General features: G+C 40.5%; 1 protein-coding gene across 1 annotated transcript in view; it reads left to right on the forward strand.

Annotated features, from left to right (window-relative positions):
* Positions 1 to 16,786, forward strand: part of LOC126418502 (odorant receptor Or2-like) — a 37,123-nt gene that overhangs the window by 12,922 nt on the left and 7,415 nt on the right. The window contains exons 3-4 of the mRNA XM_050085290.1: positions 2,422 to 2,523; positions 9,539 to 9,694. Of these exons, the coding sequence (XP_049941247.1) occupies positions 2,422 to 2,523; positions 9,539 to 9,694 (258 nt within the window). The remainder of the gene's footprint in view (positions 1 to 2,421; positions 2,524 to 9,538; positions 9,695 to 16,786) is intronic.

Raw genomic sequence — 16,786 nt, forward strand, 5'->3', positions numbered from 1 at the left:
TTTGAACCATTAAAAAAAGTTATGCATCACCTCGGATTCCGAGAGTTCCGGCACCTGTGCAGAAAATTGGAACACAGATAAATATATACATCATTTCCGCCCTTTTTATTGCTCATGAAAACCACACATTGCACGTTGTACCACCATAAAGCGAGACCTTCAGAGGTGGTGCTACAGATTTCTGTACACACCGGTACCCATAATACCTAGTAGCACGTTCTCTTGCACTGATGCATGCCTGTATTCGTTGGGGCATACTATCCACAAGTTCATCAACGCACTGTCGGTCCAAATTGTCCTACTCCTAAACGGCGATTCGTGGTTAATACGTCAGAGTTGTTGACCTGTCACGTTGTCCATAAACAGCCCTTTTCAATGTATCCCAGACATGTTCGATAGGCTTCATGTCTAGAGGACAGGCTGGCCATTCTAGTCGAGCGGTGGCCTTATCCTAAAGGAAGTCATTCACAAGATGTGCACGAAGGGGGCGCGAATTGTCGTCCATGTAGTCGAATTCCTGTTCAAGCTGGTGGAGGCTCTGTAATGGTGTGGGGCGTGTGCAGTTGGAGTGATATAGGAACCCTGATACGTCTAGATACGACAATGACAGGTGACACGTACGTAAGCGTCCTATTGATCACCTGCATCTATTCATGTCCGTTGTGCATTCCGACGCACTTAGGCAATTTCAGCAGGCCAACGCGACACCCCACATGTCCATAACTCCTACAGAGTGGTTCCAGGAACACTATTCTGAGTTTAAACACTTCCGCCGGCCACCAAACTCCCCAGGTACGAACATTATTGAGCACATCTCGGATGCCTTGTAAAGTCCTGTTCAGAAGAGATCTCCAACGCCTCGTACTCTTACGGATTTACGGACAGCCCTGCAGGATTCATGGTATCAGTTACCTACAGTACTACTTCAGACATTAGTCGAGTCCATGACACGTAGTGCTGCGGCACTTCATCGTACATGCTGGGGCCCTACACGATATTTGGCAGTTGTACTAGTTTCTTTGGCTCTTCAGTGTAGCTGGTGGTGACTTCTATCTACCTTAGATATGTTGGCAAAAATACATGTTCAAAGACGGTGGACCGTATTTTTAAACATCGCCACACATGCTTTCTCCGAAAATTCTTCTCGGCAGTTTCATTAGGGCTCACATACAGACTCCATTTACGACAAAACTGTCCCTTTGTAATTAGGCCTTTTTTAAAATAAATCTTCAGCAACACCGATTAGTTTGTGCTGTGTTGCCACCACCCAGGCGCTGCAGATTCATATCCGTAGTTGTAACCTTAAAATATCCTACGCATTTTCCCAGGGTAGTGGCGTATTCACTCTGTTTTCTGGACCTTACATATTGTTGAATTATACATAAAATACATGACTGTAAATTTCTGCAACGAGAAATGTTGTTTCATGATCTACGAACAATGTTGATGTCTACCTTCGTTTCATTGCAGACTATTGCGTACTATTTTTCAAGGTAACATCCCAATGTTGTTGTACTGTCTATCAAAAAATATAAGAAGTTTAAAAATGCGTTCCACCCAAGTATTGATCATTCATGACCTACTACCACTTGAAAAATTAATTCCCAATTACAGGTTTACTATTTCAAAAACCTCTGTTTATTGTCCTCTGTCGTCTGTGTTAGCTTACCCCCAAATTTTTGGGACATTGTTTGTGCTTTAGACGATCTAAGGAGAACTGATATGGGCAATTAATTGTGTATCTGCAATTACGTCCTTGGGCTATCGATATCATGATGATATTTTGAATGTAATTTTCACTCTGCAGAGGAGAGTTCGTTGATATTAAACTTCCTGGAAAATTAAAACTGTTTGTTGGACCGAGACTCGAACTTGGGACCTTTGTTCAGTCGGTAGAGCAATCTTCCACTAAAGGCAAAGGTCCCGACTTCTAGTGTCGGTTCGGCACACAGTTTAAATCCGCTAGAAAGTTTCATGTCAGCGCATACACTGAGCTGCAGAGCGAACATCCCTGAGGCAGTGGCTAAACCATGTCTCCACTATATCTTTTATTCCAGGTGTGCTAGTCTTGCAAGTTTCATAGGAGAGTATATAAAAGTTTCGAAGGAAGGAGATCAGGTACTGGCGGATGTACAGCAATGAGGTAGCTCTGTCAGCAGAGACAAAGGTCCAGATTTCAGGTCTCAGTCACGCATACAGTTTTAATCTGTCAGGAAGTTCGACACTATCTTATTTCTGGGTTTCGTAGCGGTCACATTTTTGTTCTGAGATTATTACACTCGCTGAGAGAAATTAATCAAGAAGTTCTTGGATATTTATTGCTTTTCAATAGAAGTTTTTGAATGATTTTAAAAATATTTACAATATTTTTCTTTCCAGTTTCTGACAACTATCGACATAACAAGCTTACTTCCATTCCAGAGTAAGGACCTTTCTGCAGCGTTCAGCTCGATGTCGTTTCTCCCCATTCCAGGAGGCCAGGTCTACCTGTATTGCTGGGCAGCTCACACAGTGACAGAACAGGTGAGAACACGAGTAGAGCTGCTTAGTTGCTGACAATGCGCCCCACTGCTTACACTTCCCATCGTTTTCAAGTTATCACCGCCTTCACAGCTTCTATAGGAATAGCATCGACTATCCTCTCATAGTGTGTGGTAAAATATGCAACTAGTCACCTTTTTTCATTTGATCTGTTTATTGTACTATTAAAACGTTTTCGTGGCACTGCAGACCAATTTGATTGAGATGTTACAGGAACATTACATTCCGCAGCAACTGCAGCTATATGTCAGGGCAGTGGTGATTCCTCTGCCTGGTGGTATGCGTGACAACTTCTTTGCGATAGTGTACATTTTGCCAGCTTACACGCATACACATATGAAGAGTATTGCTCTGTGCGTGTTGTGTGTGTAAGCTGGCAAAACGTCGATTATCGTGAGAGTGACACTCCTTTCGAAACTGAATCTGTTAGGCTATATGAGATTATGAACCTACGTTGGTGTCAAAAACTTAAGGAAGAAAGTCACTTTCGCACGATGTGTCACTTGCAAGTAACGTATCACGATGAAATTAGACCAGCCATAGAAAGAATTGCTACAGTACGGCATAAAAGGTAACTGACAGAGATGACACTTTTATTCAAAGACAGTAATTACACACAAGTTATCGCGATTAATTATGGGTCCTTGAACATTAAAAAAGTAGGCACACGCTTCATAACAGTGTGTGTGATCACCACAGATGGCAGTGGATGCTCCGTAATGTGCTGTCATGGTAGCCATGAAGTTGGTGAGGAGTTATTGTGGTGCAGGAATTCATTAATCCTCCAGTAGGGTTCACAGCTGGTAAACAGTCGTAAGTTCATGTCGATGAAGTCGATCTACTGCAGTAGGTGTCCCTAATGCATCGACCATGTGTTCGATGGATTTAAGTCACGGGAATGGGCAGGCTAGTCCACCTACGGTGGTCGATTCGTTTGCGCATTGTCATCCATAACAAATAAAGTCAGGGCCGATGCGCACCTGAAAAGACGCACATAGGTAAGGAGTAAAGTGACCAGTGAGTATACCGTGTCCAAAGATTTTGAGGTCAGTACGTTCATTTAACATTATGCTTCCCCACAACTCCACACTTACACTACCTAACCGATCACGTTCGACAATGCTGGATGAACTCTCATATGGCTAGAGGTGCGTACAGCTAATGCAACCCAGAAAACACACTCTATTAAGAACCATGTCTAACTTCCTGTATTGTCCAGGAAACATTATGAAACACAGTGAGTTCAGTGTAATGATAGTCTTTGTATGAAAGTGGCATTTCGGTTCGTCTCATCATTTAGTATTTTTCTGTACTGTACTGTACTGAACAATACTACAACAGTTTTCTCCACCTGTGGTCCAAGTTTCATCGAGCTAGGGATGCGACATGTGAAAGTTACTTTCGTCCTTACGTTTTGCACACCAGAGTACATTTAACCTGAAATGTACCCTCAGATACTGAGCGTGATGTAATATCACTGTTACGACCAGAAGAAAACGGGGGAGGGATCAGCCGGAAGTAACAAAGCCGAAATATGGTTAGAGCTTTGACTGCAAAGACTGTGCTAATACACTGCTTCAGAGACTGAAAACGCCGCATTTATACACTGCTTTAGAAGTAATCCAAGCTATTACGGTGTTTGCAACATTAGCCGACAAGGCTTTGTTATACTGGTACTGAGGCAGTACTGAAAGGAAACAGAGTCAATAACATCACTATATTTCCTGAGGCCATGCTACAAAATCATATGTTTTTGTGATAATGGACTCCTCCTGGGGAAAATATTCCAGAGATAAAAGTGTTTCCCATTTGCATCTCTGGGAAGAGGCTACTCAGGAGAATACTGACATTAAAAGAAGTAATAAAACTCTATTCGTCTTAAGTGCACTATCTGCAAATAATAATATACACCTAAACATCCAGTACAACGTCGAGACAGAGAAAGAAGGAATCCTGTCAATTTTAGATATCTTAATACAACGATAAGTCGCCTTGACGCCTCGGCCATTCAAGTACCGCTAGTCCACGCACATTGCAGGAAATGTGAAAGTTATTTTCGGGCATAGTGGATACGTTTGTGAACCGTGACTGCGCGGGATAATCATTTATTTGTAATTTCTGCTACCAGTCACTTTCATTTGTTTATGTTTAATCTAGCGTAATACAACGCGTCTCGAACATGCCGTGTTCGTCATCAGGTATTTATACATACATAAAGAGAGATATTACTTAAAAATAAATTTTCTTAAACTAAATTAACCTTGAACATTATGTCCATGTTACTGTAGTGGCTGGTGTGGTGTTTGCATTTGGGGGGGGGCGGAGGGAGGGGGAAGAGATTGGCAGTGTATGGCCAGAAACCGATGTTAGTGATGTCTTCTGCCGGTTTTTCTTCTTGTTGGTTATGTATCACATCACAGCAACATCGATTTCTGGCCATCCACTGCCCCCCTCCCTCCCCCTTCAAATACCACCCCAGCCACTACAGAAACGAACAATCCACAAAATGTTCTATGTTAATCTAGTTTAAGACAATTTATTTTTAAGCTAAATTTCTCTGTTTGTATGTATGTATAAACGTCTGATGATGAACAGCACATGTTCTAAACGCGTTGTATTATGTTAGATGATAAATGGAACAAATAAAAGTGACTGGTAGCAGAAATTACAAATAAATAATTAAAACGTGAAAATGTTGAACATTCACGAGATGAACCGCCGATCGTATTACTTTCTTTCTTCGATGCTACATCCAGCAAAATCGGCAGAGTCTGGGGAAAACGAGATATGAGACCCATTTTCTGACCTTCTAAGAGGACAACGGAGATGCTGCGCCCTGTTAAGAACAGTCTCGTCCTCAGGACTCCTGGGATTTATGACACCTCTTCTGAGTACGGAAGCAATTAAATCGGTCACTCCGTGGTACCATTTCCAACTGCTGTGGAGAACATCAATGGCATATTAAAAATCGAGAAATGTCTAAACCTGAAGTTGCTGAGAACATACTCACAAACACAAAATGTTGTTTGACGAATGGAAAGTTTTGTCCAAAGCTCCCACCAACTGGGATTCAGTAATTAGGCTACAGAAATTGTCTGAGAAGAACTTCAGCCACAACAGCGGATAAAATCTTTGTGGTGCATGGAAACGAGCTCAATACAGGGAAGAGGCGGAGATATTATACGCAATGTTTACGCTATTACGAGAGCGGTTGCGCCACCAGCGCAGGCGTTGACACCATCTGCAGCAGCACTACTAATTACCGACCAATCTCAAGCCGTATATGGGCTACACAAGGCCACCACAGCATCAGTTTAGACAGTCAGTTGACTCCTGACGGAGACGATGGAGGTGACTGTCGTAAGCTCCAACTGGCATGACAGGAAGTCCCAGAATGTTTTACGCAACATTGCCGACACGAAACACTTCGTTTTCAGAGACCGGAAAAGTTCTTAACTACAGGTCACCGAGATCACGCCGATACATAGAGTACTTCCTAGAGTGATGTCAAACAAATAGCGGAGGTTTTACCGCTTTACATGTGAAGAAGGACCTCTGCACAATAGTAATTAGGGGGTATTTCATTCTGCACCGCTTTGTTCATATGAGAGGTGGATTCAAGTTGAGTGAAACTGTAAGGTGTGTAATTCTCTTTAATCTATGATATAATAACTTTACTATTATGTTGGATGATGTCTGAACTGTGGAATTGGTACAGAATTCCAATTGTCGTGTTGCGTATTGCGACTGGAAGAGGTGTGCTTAATCTGTGTTACTGTTAGAAAAACTTTACACGAATCGATTGGGCAATGCAACTCCCAATACCAATAACGAAATAAAGTCCCTGCAAAATACATTCAGCCCCTTAAGCACTGCATCACCTGACCCTGTTCAAAACTGATAACTTTGGTCCTTGTGCACATACCAAATTAATTAAATTGTCTTACCTCTAAAGCAGCAATGGAATAACGTGATTTATTTTGGACTCTCATAAAAAATATGAATGCTAGCTACAGGCTCAACGGTGTGCAATGCCTGTCATAATAGTTAAAATGCGCTTGAAATTCTTTTGGCTGATAAACGAGAACATATAAGAAAATTCAGTTTCTTTTAAAAAAATATATAATCTGAACTGGGAGGCGGTACTGATTATGGTTAATTACTAGCACTCAGTTTTTTAGCAAAATTATATTGCTAGTTATGTTTGGCTTTTCAAAAACATCTGACAATTGAAGCTACATTACTCACAATTGATTCCCAAACAATGAGATTTAAACAGCAAGTATTATCTAATTTCATGAATCCAACATAAATTTAAAGCATCAAGTTACATAGCCCTGTCAAAAAATCTTAAAAGCATTACAAAAATGAAATATCTAATCAGTCTTTATCTCAAAATCGTTTACGTGCATTCTGGGGCTACCCAACAATTATAAATTACCAACCAAGTCATCTACACTAACGCGCTGGCAAAAACACGAATCATAATTATTTAAATCTTTACTGTATTTACCTGAAGACTTTAGTTTTCAGGTTCAACGGTATAGACATACATACATTAATCTACCTCTTGGTGGCTTCACACAGCGCACCACACAAACTGCCTACTCCATCGTCTTTCCCTCACAGACAGGGCTCTCTTACTCCAACACAAGCAGTACAGTAGATATCTCCCTGTGATAACAGCTGAGTATTCAAATGAACATATAAAACAAATCATTTGTAGGAAAGAACACTTGTCCGAGCTGTCTTCATAAAGTAACAGGAATTCTGCATTTTCGTGCGTTGTGTTAGACCGATTCGCGAGATTTTATAGTTGTGTTGTTAAACATGTCAGCAAAGTATCTGTAGCGTTAGTCTTATCGTAGATCTGCCTGTTCTCAGCTGTCGGAGACGTTATATTGTGGCGATTATTTATTTAGTATAAAAGTATACTCGAGAATTTGTATTAATTTTGTTGTAAGAGCGGAATACAGCAAGCAATTTTTTAGAAACGTCCAACATTCCTTTGCTGAGTCTGCTATGAGTTAAATAAGCTTCCCGAAGGACCGGTGTATAATCAACAGAGGAAAGCGTGAGAAAAGTGAGAGAAATTATTATGGATGATCGTGAAGTCCCTGAGGATGTTATCACACAAGCCGACTCATGTCAGACAATTTTTTTCTGATGTGCGGCATGAAAATACGTTCCAAAATTGTTGAGTTTCGAAGACAAATAGTGACGTATGCAAGGAGTCGCTAGACGAAATCAGTAACTGTGCAGAACTACTGAAACGAGCAAAACACGTAACGAAGCAGGAGTCTACGGATATAACACTCAGTCTTTCATGTGGAAACATTATGGGCGGAAAGCACAAAAAATGCGATCAGATGTTTAGGTTATCCTCACTGCGTTCTTCAGTTTTAACGATATGGTGCACCATAAGTTCGTCCTACAAAGCACAACGATCAATGAGTAGTTCTTAAAAGTCCAATGCATTTAGCGTGAAGCAATCCGAAAATATGCCCGGATTGACGGTGAAACAATTCATGGCTTTTGCACCACTATAATGCAGCTGTTACACTTAGTTGCTCGGTGACGAGCAGAAGCAGTACTGAAATGGTGCCCTAGCCTTCACATGCGGCATACATGGCCCCATGGGATGATTCTTTGTATATATAAGTAAGTGCCGTCGGTTTACAAGCATAGGTGAGAGTAAAAATGGATCGCTGAGAGAGCTAGTAACTATCTAAATGATCGAGATACAGAAGAGCTTTGGGAATCGGGAAAAGCGCTGGTGTAACAGTATATCTAATTGGGGCTATTTTCAAGACGGTAACATAGTTGTAGAAAAAACAGAGTACTGCAGTCCCCCTAGTGTAGTGGTTATGATACTACATTATTGTATAGAGGGTCGTCAGTTACAAACTCACCCAAATTTTAATCTTCGGTTCGAGTTCATTCTAGAAGTATCCATTAATGGTAAGAATCATTATACAGGAATGTTCTGCAGCTGTATATATACCGCATGTGTTCTGGCCGGAGGCAGTTCGCTCTGCGCTCTTGTATGTGCAAGTGCTGAATAAACCTTCGTTAGGTGAAGTTAGTGTTCGTTCTTCATCTGCTTACACCTTCCTCTACGTGACATTATTAAAGAAGACGTATGAATAAAGTTCTTCCCAACATTAACATTTCCCTACCTATTGAAAACGTCTCGTATTTTAGTTTACTGCACTCATTTCTTTAGATCTGAAGAGAACATAGACGCTGCGGTAATACGCAAATTATATCTCTTTTTAGCAAAAATTTTGTCATGAAACTAAGTAGTTAAGTTAGGGAGAATAACAGAAATTGCATGGTACTTGTAAGTAATTAATTTTACTCAGTCGCATCTTTTTTCTATTTTTTTTATTCCTCACATTAGCACGTTCAGTCTTGCAGTGGTAACTTCATTACGTACAACATTAATAGAAAAGCCTTATGAATCTTCTAGCCACGAAAATACCGGTTGACGAACTCTGAAGGGGATTCTTGCGAAGATCATCTACTTTAGAGCAAAAGTCAATTAAATTCGACAAATATTAGTAGAATATTATCCCTTACTCAAAATGGTTCAAATGGCTCTTAGCACTATGGGACTTAACATCTGAAGTCATCAGCCCTCTAGAACTTAGGACTACTTAAACCTAACTAAGCTAAGGACATCACACACATCCATGCCGTAGCAGTCGCGCGGTTCCAGACTGAGGCACCGAGAACCGCTCGACCACAACGGCCAGCTTCCCTTACTCAGTGACACAGTATTTCACCTAGACTTTAATGTAATTTCTTTCCATGTCGGCCACTATCGACAAGAACGATACAAAAAAAGTCAAAGTGACGATTACTAAAACTTTACTTACGCGTTTATATGTTTTTACAAATTTTTTTTACTCCTCAGACTTAATTGTTTTCTTATTTACATTATGGTTGTTTTTACAGCTAATTTGAATAAAAGCTCTATAACATATGTCCACAGGCGGAGATGATATCAGCAGCGGCGTACGGTTGCTCCTGGGTGGAGGCGAGTGAGCGTTTCAAACACGCCTTGAGAATCCTCATCAGCCGCGCGCAGAAGCCGCTGGTGCTCACAGCTGGACACCTCTACCCCATAGACAAGCCAGCGTTCCTCTCGGTTAGTGGGAGTAACCAGACAGTTAACTGTAATACGGAAAACACTGTGTAGCCGGATAGGTTCGAATTTTAACCCTAACATCCGGACTGTGAAGCAAAACGAGATACTTAACCACCGAAGCAAAATGTAATCATCACCTTGAAACAGTCAGGTAGCGTTAGTGGTGTTAGTTGTCATCCATTTATTCACCCTTCAAAACGATATATGACTTGCTGGTAAATGCATGCAATTTGGCTGTTCAGGAAATGTTTCACCCCGAAAATCACATCGTCGTCGTTCTAGAAATGCCTCTTAGTGTGAGGAAAGAGGAAAAATGCTGATAAAATGGGAAATCATACAGTGAATGAGTAGAAGCATTATCGTGGAGCAAAATCGCCTCTTCTGACGGTGTCTCATGACACCACGTCTTCACAGTTTCTCATAACGATCTTCTGAAGATTCCTGTGACATCCTCCACTTACGATTGAATCCTTACGAGCATAATAATTTAGCATCACACCATGGCAGTCCCAAAAAACATTATGCGTCATCTTACCCTATGGTCGTTGGTTTTCTGCATTTTCCGGCTGTTGAGAATCCATTTTCCCATCGCTTCCTACTCACTTCACAACCATTACAGCTCCAAATTATGTACAGTCATAGATATTCAAGCCGACCTCCAGCCATCCGCCACAGATACTAAGTCAAAGACAGTGTATTTAAGGTGTCAATAAATCTGGCCACTGGTACAAATTCCAACTCCAGTCATCGGCACGATCTGGTAATACTACAGGCCACAGAAGTTTCAGGAGGAAGTCTGGTTTCCGCTCGAGCTATTAAAATGCTGTATGTGCTCATGCTATAGTGATGCCGGTACGGCAGTACAGCAAGATCGTTCAGCGATTGGCCGCCCTCTGTAATGAGAAATAAGTTTTCAACGATAGACTATGAGAGACGTCACGTGACATGCGCGCTGAACCTCACTCCTTGTGAAAGAAAGACAGCGAACAAATATACCAAGAGAAAGAAAGAAAAGTGGTAATGTCGTGTAATGTATAGACAAAGTATATATTTTTAAAAATGTTCCAATCTGTGTGAATTCCTAAGGGACCAAACTGCTGAGGTCATCGGTCCCTAGACTTACACAGTACTTAAACTAACTTATGCTAAGAACAAGACACACACCCATGCCCGAGGGAGGACTCGAACCTCCAGCGGGAGAGGCCCCGCAATCCGTGCATGGCGCCTCAAACCGCGCAGCCACACAGCACGTCACATATTTTTTAAATCGCATTTCATCTGTCTGTTAAGGGTATCAGTCTGATGGAGCTTTAACGATAGTGTTTACTTCACTATCTAACCCAAAAGTAATAGCAGAAACATCCAGAAGCATTTCTGCAAACTAGCTCGTGGCTGCACCACGTCATAACCGCTCATTATCAAGAGATTCCCTGCCTACAGACGCCACTCTCCACCGTTTATTAGCCAAACATCATTGTCCGTCTGACATCAGGTGCTGTCCCTTCAAGAGACCATGGAGCGGTGCAGTTTCAGCACATTTTTAGGCACAAAATTGTTTATTATTATAGTTTGATTTTCCACGTAAAATATTTTCAATAAACAGCGCGCTGTAACAGAGCACACATGGGCCGCTATGATTGTATTTATCATCGGTCACTTTCCTATTTGAAGATCCGGCTGTTGTCTCAGTTGTCCAGCAGCTTCTAGCAGTTGTCTTGCATTTACATATTCGTGTACTTGAGACAAATGAACGTTGTTTCAGCGTTATAAACTAAAATGGTGAAAAAGGTCTAACGTTTGCAACTTATTGTTCGCTTTGGACTTAATACAGCTGTTTACACATCGAAGGCAGTTAAAAATGTTTGTATCGCATGTGACGTGCGTTATTGTCCAATTAACTCGTGCAAACATCGTTTGTATCAATAAAGATCGTTCTCCACTGAAAGATTTTCCAAACTCAGAAAGTCTCGATAACTGACGTATTTAATGTCGTGATACTATTTAAACTTCGTGTAGCGTTTGACATTCAATAGTCACGATTCGGAAGTCGGGTGTAGGAGAAATGCATGCTGCATGCTCTAAAGCAGAGCAACACAAATCAATAGAGTGACTGTGGCTACATTTTTACTTGAACGTCATCAATTCAGATATTAAGTATTCTTGAGTAGTACAGTTCCTTGTGATGAGTACTGCTGACACCATAAAAAAAAGTTAATGACTGAGCCCAAACAAAAGATATATACTCGAATAAAGGGAAGTGTGAGCATATTATTTTGAATTTGGAGGTTTAAAAAGTCTGTTGTACAATAGGAATTCCTCCTCCGGAATGTTTCCATCACAACTAGCGTTTGTTGTCAACAACTGAGACACCTTTTGTTTGCAGTTGTGAAAGGTCAAATGAGCTTTTGAGGCCGGCCGCTGTGGACGAGCGGTTCTAGTCGCTTCAGTCCGGAACCACGCTGCTGCTACTGTCGTAGGATCGAATCCTGCATCGGGAATTGATGTGCGTGTTGTTCTTAGGTTAGTTAGGTTTACGTAGTTCTAAGTCTATGGGACTGATGACCTCAGATGTTAAGTCCCTTATTGGTTAGAGCAATTTTTTGAGTTTTTGAGATACCCATGTAGATGTCAGAACGATCTGAATCGGTTGGACTGGCCGATCGTAAGATTGTTCCCCACGATGTTACATGCTTTAAAAAATGTGCGAGGGCAAGCGAAGCCTAAGAAAACATGGGACATTGGTGTTGCACCTCATAAGAAATAATGAACAAGAAATAATCATAGCATCTATTCGATCTTAAAAAATCCATAGGACACAAAAATTGACACTTATTATCATTGAATGGACCAAATTTAACACTTAAATAGCTTGACAAAAACTGAATAATTTACGTAAATCGGACAAAATCGAGATCTCACCAATGAGTTACCAAGAGACAAGTCCGCAGCAAACATACTGTGATTGCTCGATTCTCCGTAAAACTAAATACTATAACATGCTGTTAACATCACTGATGTAGTGATGAATGAGTCTTCAACTACCAAAACATCTATAAAATTTGTTAAACCTACTTAATACTACCAACGCGTCTAGAAACGTTCGGTAAGTCTCGTAATTCGTTCGCCTAAGCGACCATTTCTCACCATATTCTGTGTTCATTGGCGTGAAAGTTCCAAGCGGCGTGATCTGCTGCACTCAGCAACACATCAGCTGCTAATTGCACAAACAGATCTCTCAGAATCCCCTTACCAAGAATTTGCTCTATAATATGCAGACCAAACGATCTCTTCAGAATCCACAGACCAAGTGTTCTCTTCCAAATCTGGAGTAGACTTTACCTCTCCTCTCTACAAGTCTACATAATTCGCATGCACCAATGAGAAAAATTCTGCAAAACTCTACCTAGTGATACTATTGTGAATAATATAACTAACTCTCCACCAGAAAAGTTTTACAACATTAAACAATAACTAATTTCCACGTACGATGTTCTTAAACAAATCTGTATTACAGTCCCACTTTCTAATTAAGTATTTCACTACAGCCAACACCACAGTACCCACATCGGAATTTCTTGGAAACTGGTGCCCTGACTTCCCTTTCTTAGCTGTTTTTCTTTATGATTAACCGATGAGGATGCCTCTTACAACCTTTTAGACCAGACAGCTTTGATCCTGCGTAAAGTGGCCCTAAAACGTCCTCCCAATGCTTCACAAAGACAGAAAACAATTCCTGCACACAATGTAGTTGTGTCGCTTCTCACAGACTGCAGAAATCGGTATCTGTGTCTGACTCCCACAGTACTCTGACCAGATGGTCCAGTTGTAAAAACTAAGATTATGCGCTAGTGCAGGTGCTCGTCATGGCACGCTGTATGAATAGTTTGAATGTAGGCCTGGATTCCACATTGCACAGGGTGCATTATGTGAGAAACTGCAGGAATGCAACTCGTCGATGCCCTGGCCATATATTGCTTTCGCTCTAATAGAAACTCCGAAGGGGGCCCGAAAGAACACAGTCAGTGCCTACAGCATCTCTGCCTAGCCTGCCTCGTCATGGACCCAGTTAAATCACAGAAAATACCACATAGAAGACTTCCACCAGGGAAGAGAAAGAGTTAATATCTACGTAGAGTTCTTAATTGTGGCAGTCCCTAAAGCCATTTTTATTATTATTAACTATATATTAATTTGATAGATAATATAGCTCAGGTTTTAATCAACCTAAATACATTATGACTGAAAGATGAGATGTTTCAGCACAGCAATAGATCGATGCAAATCACGGGATAAGTGAGACGACCAACAAAAATATATCAAATGCTGCTACAACACGGTGTCTCTCCAATGATTTTATAAAGGAAACAATCCAGGAGTTATTTGGAAAGTCTCCTTCATGCACTTATTCTCCTAATATTATACCCTCGAATATCGAACTACGTTGCTCTTTATCGAAAAACTGTCAAGAAAATTTCTTCGTAGCTGAAAACGCACTTCAGATATGGTTTGACAACATCTTTAACCCAGAACCAACAGCTTTCAGCAGGTTTAGTATTGGTAAACTACTTGATTGCTGTCACACGGATTTAGATAACGCGAGAGAATATATTGTTGCTGATCAAATTCTCACTGCCTTTGCTCCTGCAACCAATAAAGTCATAGAAAAACGCTATTAAAATATGCACTGTGCTAATATAAATGAATTACAACTTACCAATATAACTGTACAATGAAAGCCGATTTTAATAAAACATACAGTACTGTGACGCGCATGCCTAAAACGACAGTTAGTAAGGTATTACGCACTTTGGACTTCGAAACGGTCTGATAGTCTGTATTGCCCTCTGTCATACTGAAGAGGTGTCGAAATATGGCACTTCATAAACAAAATTATGTATTTAAAAAAATTATGTCATTAGAAACAGAAAAAGGTTTTATTGAGTGTACAGTATGCTTTTACACTCTGGTGTACTGGAATCAGCAAAATGACGTATGATGTACAAGTTTTCTTTAGATGTCGTCACTGATTTTCTCTCTGGATTCTTATAGCTCTGTCTGTGAAACTGGAACTGGGAACCCAAACAGCATTGTCATCCCATTACCACAGAGCTAGCGAAGAGTTATAGCATATGTCCCTCCCTTATTGCCCAGTGGAGTTTATGACAGGTAAATTACAATGTAAAAGACGAGATGAGTAGCAATTTCCGATTGGAACGATCTTCCTGGCTGAAAATCATAAAGCGACAAGCTGATGTCGCAGCTTAAGTAAAAATCACTCACTTTATTCAGTGGCAATGACAAGACTGAATCAAGTGAATATAGCAGGACGATTCTGTGCCAACCAGAATATAACTCGATGGTCACACTGTTGCAAAATATAATTTGCATGGAACCAAGTTTCGGTTACATTACCCGCAGACAGTACTTTTCCACACCTAGTGTGTATCTTGAGTGAGCTCACTCTTGAGGAGCTCGTTCATCAACAATGTGATGATGCCACCTGCTGCAGCATTGACTGGAAGCTTAAATACGGTATGTATTGAGCAATGATTTTTATTCTCGTTTCTCTAACTACGTCTAGCAACTAGATTCAAGTTAATTTATAATACTCCGATGTGCCAACTGCAGACAAGCCACTATAAATCAAAAACTGCCTCAGTAATTTTCGTTTTTCTACCTTAAACATGCTGAATACTGGAAATCTCATTAACTGTTCAGAATTCACATTTTTTTAGCAGCTCTAGTAGTTATGCTGTAAACATGATAAAAAGGTCAGACACCTGTTGATAATTTTGGTCTTAGAGAATGACTGCTGTCATTGTCAAGTAGGCTCAAAAAGCCATTGAAGAAGAAACCAGCGAATGTGTGCATTGCAATTTCGATTCCAGTATCTCTTAACATGAAAGGATAAGCAGCTGATGTCAGAACATAGAACAAAGAACACAAAATGCTGGTAGTAACGTTAAGAATAAGCATCCTTAAGTGAAACTGTCACTCACTCTATAATTATTGAATGCACGCCAAGTATCATTTTCTTACATCTTTCAACAATATAAACGCCGCTAACATTTTGTCAATAAAAGCTGGAGGCACCTTAGTTGAAGAGTTTTCTCAACTCAATATCCTTCATGCAGAGATACCCTCAATACATCAACAGGTCCACCAAGCTCAACGTGGAGCTGATTTTCTATGCAGCTCTTCTCAGTCGGTGTAGTGTTACTTAGCCCGTGACAGTTTCAAGGGAATGGCGACCCAGGCTACCACAATATTTCTATGAGAGTTATCGAGGTGTAATGCGATGGTACAGATCAGTAGACAGTTATAGAATGTGCATGCAGCACCCATACGCAATTGGTTCATGAGCTTAAACTATCGGTATCTTATTTTCACGGAGATCATATTTGTTACTAGTACTACATTGTAAAGTTTTATTTACCGTTTCTCACAAATTAATAGACAACAGTATGCATAATTGCAGACGTGGTACATAGATAATTAATACCTCATATGTCAACACGCGGAAACTCTTAAGCCGGCTTCATAAAGGCACGTGTGTTCTTCACAGGAAGTTGGACAATGGTGATAACAGGGTACATCAACTTGGCAGAAGTGATACAGAGTTTAGGTTTATAGACAACTTTTTTCTACCAGATAAAGGCTTGTATTTAATTATGGCAACAAATAACAGCTATGATCGACGCATCACTGGGAAAGAGTTCGTAGAGCACAACATCCTTTTTGAATCAAAAGATGGAAAATATTATGTTGATAGTACCCTTTGTTCAGCCACAGCCATTAAAATTTCTTCTTAAGAAGTTAACATGAAGCCATCATAACGCATCACATGTAAGAGTACAGCGTAGGAGTGTTCAGTGACCGAACTGATGTGAAAATGCGGTGACACTCTTTTGATATGTGTTTCTATGAATAAGAGCAAACAGCACACCTCCTCCCAACTTATGAACATCTCCTAATGAATGCAAATGTTGCATGATGATTAAATATTCACATTTCGTCACAAACGTCAATCATCTAGATTTCCTGAATGTGGAAAATCATTCAACCCATAGTTCTCTTTCTTGGAACAAGCAA

Source organism: Schistocerca serialis, chromosome 9 (genome assembly GCF_023864345.2).
Source record: "Schistocerca serialis cubense isolate TAMUIC-IGC-003099 chromosome 9, iqSchSeri2.2, whole genome shotgun sequence".
NCBI classification, from domain to species: domain Eukaryota; kingdom Metazoa; phylum Arthropoda; class Insecta; order Orthoptera; family Acrididae; genus Schistocerca; species Schistocerca serialis.